At 53.8% G+C, this 7,111-nt stretch overlaps 1 protein-coding gene across 1 annotated transcript in view; it reads left to right on the top strand.

Annotated features, from left to right (window-relative positions):
• Window positions 1-3,783: 3,783 nt before the first annotated feature.
• Window positions 3,784-7,111, top strand: part of ARHGAP39 (Rho GTPase activating protein 39) — a gene marked incomplete at both ends in the record, with an annotated part of 62,098 nt that continues 58,770 nt past the window's right edge. The window contains 2 exons of the mRNA XM_082315612.1: window positions 3,784-3,857; window positions 4,309-4,767. Coding sequence (XP_082171738.1) covers window positions 3,784-3,857; window positions 4,309-4,767 — 533 coding nt within the window. The remainder of the gene's footprint in view (window positions 3,858-4,308; window positions 4,768-7,111) is intronic.

Raw genomic sequence — 7,111 nt, 5'->3', positions numbered from 1 at the left:
TGTTGGGTCCAAACAGAGCTTCATCTTTTTCAAACCCCATGGGGCTGTTTTTATCCTATCCTATCCTATCCTGGAGATATTTAAAAGCCGGGTAGACGCGGTGCTCGAGGACATGGTTTAGTGGTGGGCTTGGCAGTAATAGGTTAACGGTTGGACTCGATGATCTTAAGGGTCTTTTCCAACCTTAACAATTCTATGATTCTATGATCCTATCCTATCCTATCCTATCCTATCCTATTTATTCTAGTCTAGTCTAGTCTATTATATTATATCCTATCCTATTTATTCTATGCTATTCTGTTCTCTTCTCTTCGATTCTATTCTACCGTACCCTACCCTACCCTACCCTACCCTACCCTACCCTATTTATTCTAGTCTAGTCTAATCTAGTCTATTATATCCTATCCTATCCTATTTCTTCTCTTCTCTCTTCTTCTCTTCTCTCTTCTCTTCTCTTCTCTTCTCTTCTCTTCTCTTCTCTTCTCTTCTCTTCTCTTCTCTTCTCTTCTCTTCTCTTCTCTTCTCTTCTCCTCTTCCCTTCCCTTCCCTTCCTTTCCCTTCCCTTCCCTTCCCTTCCCTTCCCTTCCCTTCCCTTCCCTTCTCTTTTCTCTTCTCTCCTACCCTACCCTACCCTACCCTACCCTACCCTACCCTATTTAGTCTAGTCTATCCTAGTGTAGTCTGTCCTATCCTAGTCTAGTCTAATCTATTTTTGCTTCCCTACTTTTGCGTCCCCCACCTAGAGTACTGCGTCCCCACCTGGATCCCTGCGTCCAGCTCTGGGGTCCTCAGTACAAGAAGGACATGGAGCTGTTGGAGCGGGGCCAGGGGAGGCCACGGAAATGGTCCGAGGGCTGGAACCCCTCTGCTCTGGAGAAAGGCTGGGAGAGTTGGGGTTGTGCAGCCTGGAGAAGAGAAGGCTGCGGGGAGACCTTCTTGTGGCCTGTCAGTGCTTAAAGGGGGCTGGTAAGGAAGATGGGGACAGACTTTTTAGCAGGGCCTGGACTGATAGGACAAGGGGGAATGGTTTTCAACTCAAAGAGGGGAGATTCAGACGAGATCTAAGGAAGAAATGTTTTACGCTGAGGGTGGTGAGACACTGGCCCAGGTTGCCCAGAGAGGTGGGAGATGCCCCATCCCTGGAAACATTCAAGGCCAGGTTGGACGGGGCTGTGAGCACCCTGCTCTGGTTGAGATGTCCCTGCCCATGGCAGGGGTTGGGCTGGATGAGCTTCAAAGGTCCCTTCCCACCCAAACCCTGCTGTGATTCTATGATAACTGTGGAGCACTTGAGCTCTCGTTTCACCCTGGAGGGACCCTGGGTGAAGGACTTTTTATTCCTCCCTGATGCAGACAGCCCAGTATCTTCTTGGTAGGAAGATCCAAAGCCCTGCTGAAGCAGCTGCCCTTAACCCCGTGGAGATTGTTTTAAACCAAGGTGGTCGAAGAGAAGCGTTAAAACAGGGAGCCAAGCGCTGACGTCAATCTAGGGCCAAAATCATTTCAGTGGAGAAAACGCGGGGCCGGTGCATCGCGCTCAGACCCGCGTTAAAGCCTTCGGTGGAAACCTGGAGAAAATATTCAACTCTGCGGAGCTTGAGGTGGCCTCCAGCTGTACCGTCGTGCTGCATTAAGGCTGCTCGTTAGGTCTGAGCTTTGCAGAATGAGACGAGGCGTGGTAGAAGATTTACGCTTCTCTGAGTGCTTTTACTCCCTGTTCTGCAAGGAAAAGCTTAACTGCGACTTTTTCTCTCTATGCCGAGAAGAGGTGGAGACGTTTCCATCATTTAGATAAGTTTGCGCAAAGCTGGGAACCCCTGGCACCTGAAAAGCCCGCTCCTTTTTATCAATCCAGCAGTTTAAATCGTGTTGGAAGATGAGCTGGACCAGCCAGAGGCCTTGGGGCCAGGCTGCCAGCGTCTCCGGCTGCCCGGGAGCAAGGCCTTTTTTTCTTGCTTCGCTTGAGCAAATTGGACATTTCTGAAAAATCCCACAAGGACTCGCTCCCGGCAAAAGGCGGGGAGAGGCGATCCGTCACTTGTCTGACTCACTGAATGTGTCAGTTTTAAATGCCACCTTGCTTGATAAGCTTCGCTTAGCACGCTGGGGGCTTTTTCTTTTTTTCCCTTATCTATTTCTATACCTTTCTTAACAGACTTGTAAATGCAAACGAGGACAAATTCCAAGGAAGAAATGTTCGTTAATACGAACATCTCTTGTATCTTTTCACATAAGCCCACGCAAAAATGAGGAATTTGAATAAGACGTGGCTGCCTGTAAGCCTCGGGTATCCCCCGGATTAGCCAAAGGCGACACCTGCAGTGTTTGGGGTAATCTGAAAAATCAGTGAAATTGTCTGTTCTTTGGGATTACGACTTCTTTTAATCCTCTTTTGCATTTCTAAGCTCCGTGTACTGCGTTATGATTTCAATACCCGCCTGCGCTGTGTTTCTGAGCGAGCTGGATCACCGCGATGGTCTGGTGGTGCCTGGTCCTTAGCTCAGCAGGGGATGGGGCGGTGGGAGGGAGGTTAAACCTCGTTTAATGCTCCGTATTTTGGCGATGAGCTCCGTACTCTATGCAGAGACCAACTCCTAATGCAATAAATGCGCACGGGGCGGGCACCGAGCAGCGTGCAGCTGAGCTCTTCTCCCTGGGATCCAGTGATAGGACGCATGGGAATGGTTCAAAGCTGCGCCAGGGGAGGTGTAGCCTGGACATGAGGAAGCATTTCTGTACCGAGAGCACGGTCAAACACTGGAACAGGGCTTCTGAGAGAGGCGGTCGATGCCCCAAGCCTGTCGGTGTTTCAGAGGCATTTGGACAATGCCCTTAATAACACGCTTGAACTTTTGGTCAGCCCTGAAGTGGTCAGGCAGTTGGACTAGGTGATCACTGTAGGTCCTTTCCAACTGAAAATATTCTATCCTATCCTATCCTATCCTATTCTATTCTATTCTATTCTATTCTATTCTATTCTATTCTATTCTATTCTATTCCATTCCATTCCATTCCATTCCATTCCATTCCATTCCATTCCATTCTATTCTACACCTCTTCTCTTCTCTTCTCTTCTCTTCTCTTCTCTTCTCTTCTCTTCTCTTCTCTTCTCTTCTCTTCTCTTCTCTTCTCTTCTCTTCTCCTCATCCCTTCCCTTCCCTTCCCTTCCCTTCCCTTCCCTTCCCTTCCCTTCCCTTCCCTTCCCTTCCCTTCCCTTCCCTTCCCTTCTCCTCATCTCTTCTCTTCTCTTCTCTTCTCTTCTCTTCTCTTCTCTTCTCTTCTCTTCTCTTCTCTTCTCTTCTCTTCTCTTCTCTTCTCTTCTCTTCTCTTTTCTCTCCTCTCCTCTCCTCTCCTCTCCTCTCCTCTCCTCTCCTCTCCTCTCCTCTCCTCTCCTCTCCTCTCCTCTCCTCTCCTCTCCTCTTCTCCCCCGTGCGGAGCCCAGGACACGGTCAGGTCTGTTCAGTCCTCGCTGGCTCCATCCCTCCCACCGTTGGGTTTCGGTGTCGATGCAGCCTGTGGTTATCGCTGAGGCGAGGTGTGTCAAGGCGGGCGGTTCGGGGACGGTGCCGGAGGTGGGACGCGCATGCCGGAGAGCTGGCGTCTTTGCCCGGTGTTGAAATCGAGACAGACGGAAGGGGTGTTGGCAGAGACGGAAGGAAGGGGTGTTGGCAGAGCTGTGCAGGAGCCCAGCGCTGGCACACCGGCGTTCATGCCAAGGAGCAGCGCTGCTCCAGCCGGGCTGAAGGGCGTTGAAGCCATCGTCTGCAAGTCTTGCGTGGACAAATGCTGCCGGGCTTGGTTGTCTGGGCGGCAGCGCAGAGCTGCGGGGTGGTCTTGCAGAAGAAGTTCATCGCCAGGTTGGTGCCTGCAGTTGGGCTCTGTCCCTCGGGTCTCTCGCCTCCCCCCTGCCCTTCGCTGCCGACGTCGCGCCGAGCGCGCTGCAGCCGCCGGGTCTGTGCCGCGAAGGGTTCAAAACGCAGAGGGCTCGGGGTGGAAGCCGTGAGCCGGGGCGAATGCTGGGGTGCTGTAACCCAGGCGCGTGTTTTAGCTGGCTTGCAGACTTGTTGGATTCCCCTGGGAGCCGAAAAGCGGGGAGCGGTTTGCAGCCCTTCGCAAATGCTCTGTTTTGTGTAAATAGTTCTGTGGGACTCGGCGTCGATGGGGGAGGAAGAAAGAGACGATGTTCTCACCCAAGCCGCTCTTCTCCTCCGTCCTGCCGACGCCGCGAGCGCTTGCTGCAAGCATTGAATCGTAGAATCGTAGAATGGTTTGGGTTGGAAGGGACCTTTAAAGATCATCTAGTTGAAGTCTCCCTCTCTCTCTGTTTTCCTTCAGGCTGGAATGGGTGGAAATCATCGAGCCTCGAACCCGGGAGCGCATGTACGCCAACCTCATCACGGGGGAGTGCGTGTGGGACCCTCCCGCCGGGGTGCGGATCAAACGCACGAATGAAAACCAATGGTGGGAGCTCTTCGACCCCAACACCTCCCGTTTCTACTACTACAATGCCACCACGCAGAGGACGGTGTGGCACCGGCCGCAGAACTGCGATATCATCCCTCTGGCCAAGCTGCAGACCCTGAAGCAGAACACGGAGTCGCCGAGGGCTTCCACGGAGAACAGCCCCGGGAGGAGCAGCAATGTCAGCAGGGAGGGCAGCACCAGCTCCTCCCTGGAGCAAGAGCTGGAGGGCAGCGAGAAGGTGCAGGAGCAGCGGTCGAGCCGTCAGTCCACCCAGTATGCCATAGTAAAAGAAGAAACGGAAAGGTAAAAGCAAGGCTGGCTCTGCCGGCACATCACAGGCGCGTGCGGCCGAGCTCGGTGGTGGGTTGATGCAATAAAAATTGCAAGTTCAGATACCCTGCTAGTCTCCCAGCGCTGTGGAAGAGCAGAGGGCAGAGCCCTTCTCTTCATTTCTGTTGCGTAGAGGTATTTTACGGACGGCTCCTCCAGCTAGATTGCTCATGGGGCTGTGCACCAAGTCTCAGGGTGGGTTTGCTCCTCCGTAAAACAATTATAGGAGGAAGAGGTATAAGCGCACGTGAAAGGCGTTTCTCCTTCTTAGGGGCAACTTAGATGTTGCCTCTGGAAAGGTACCTTAGAGGAAGAATTCCTTGTCCTCTGAAATACATGGGTTTAGAGAGTGGCGTGGTTTTAAATGGTTTCCCTGGATTAGATCTCCCTCATAAGGCAGCGTGATTCATGCTGCAGCCATGGGTTGTCCCGCTGCTCTGCGGAGCTCCTGGCAGAGGTGATTCCTCTTGTAAAGGAGAAGCTTCAAACCGAACAGTGAGCGAGCGCTCAGTTTCTAAGGTCCAGCTGCATATGGACAACGTACTGAGACGCCTGCTCTGCGCCCTGTGTTTCATGCTTTGATGGCTCGCAAGCTGCAAATCGGGCGGTTCGTTACTTCATGTATTTATATTCTCTTCAACCGATGCCTCTTAGGATGTTAATAACCGAGCAGTGTCACCGGCGAGCAACCCGCCCCGCAATTTCTGCTCGCAACTAGTTCTGCGTCCTTCCAGCTGGCGCGCAGAAACCGCGGCCGGGTGATCTCATGGCCACGCAGGACGGGAACGGGAGCTCCCAGCTCAGCGAGTGCTTTCATGTGGGACCTCCGACGCGGCCTTGCCCGCCAGGGTAGGCTTAATCTCCCCAAGCTTTTGGAAGATCCTCTGATAAACTCGCGGAGCACGGGGATCTTTCCTCGCAAGGCAGGTGCTGTTTGGAGAGGGAGATAGTTTTGATGTTCGATGACAAGGGTGCTGGGTGGCGGACACGGCTGCCCACGGTGGCCAGGTCTAGCTGGGTCTGTGCAGGGTACGCTGCTGGCTATTTAAGCCAGTCTTTGCTTGCCCATCCCCAAAAATACCGAGCCCTGACCTTTGATAGGACAAGGGGTAATGGTTTTAAACTAAAAGAGGGTAGGTTTAGATTGGAGATTTGGTGTTGCCAGATGCAGCCTGCACAAGCAGTCTCTGAAGGACGATGTGACTTGAGGCCACGAGCTAGGAGCAGGGTACAGTAGGTTGCTGCCTGTAGCAGGTCATGGAATCATCGACTGGTTTGGGTGGGAAGGGACCTTTGAAGGTCATCCAGTCCAACCCCCTGCCATGGGCAGGGACATCTTCAACCAGATCAGGGTGCTCACAGCCCCGTCCAACCTGGCCTTGAATGTTTGCAGGGATGGGGCATCTCCCACCTCTCTGGGCAACCTGGGCCAGTGTCTCACCACCCTCAGCGTAAAACATTTCTTCCTTAGATCTCGTCTGAATCTCCCCTCTTTGAGTTGAAAACCATTCCCCCTTGTCCTATCAGTCCAGGCCCTGCTAAAAAGTCTGTCCCCATCTTCCTTACCAGCCCCCTTTAAGCACTGACAGGCCACAAGAAGGTCTCCCCGCAGCCTTCTCTTCTCCAGGCTGCACAAGCCCAACTCTCCCAGCCTTTCTCCAGAGCAGAGGGGTTCCAGCCCTCGGACCATTTCCGTGGCCTCCCCTGGCCCCGCTCCAACAGCTCCATGTCTGTCTGGTGCTGGGGACCCCCGAGCTGGAGGCAGGGCTGCAGGGGGGTCTCAGGACATGGGAGCAGAGGGGCAGAATCCTCTCCCTCGCCCCGCTGCCCACGCTGCTCTGGATGCGGCCCAGGAGAGGGTTGGTGAAGCAGGAGCTTGTTCCCGAAGCAGCGTCAAGGGTTAACAGGCATCAAGTGAGTGAGTTTTAGTCTCCCTGGGCTTTGCTGCAGGATCAGTGGCTTCCCGGGGGAAGGTCCATTCCCCGTAGCACTCGCGCGCTGGACCGCAGAAGCTAGCGTGGACGCTGCAGGTCGCTAATCCGTCCTGTCCCCCACCCACACGTTCTCTCTCCTTTTGCAGTGCTTGGGCTAGGCAGGCGTGTTACGGGATGCAGAGCTGCTGGGTAAGGTGGGAGGAGGGAGGACTGCACCTGGGGTCTCAAATAGAAAGGCTTAACCCGTGGAAACCTTCTGCTGGTGGAGGAGAGCAAGCCAACCATGGGGTGGATTTGCTCGTGGCTGCTGGATGGCCGCGCGTCCTTTCAGCCCTGGCAATTCATGGCCTTGGCCTTGCCGGGGGCTGGCACGGAGCCCATAC

This window comes from Platalea leucorodia (assembly GCF_965183815.1).
Source record: "Platalea leucorodia genome assembly, chromosome: 1".
In the NCBI taxonomy this organism is placed as follows: domain Eukaryota; kingdom Metazoa; phylum Chordata; class Aves; order Pelecaniformes; family Threskiornithidae; genus Platalea; species Platalea leucorodia.
The sequence above is the reverse complement of the archived record's forward strand: the minus strand, read 5'-3'. Positions and strand labels throughout refer to the sequence as shown.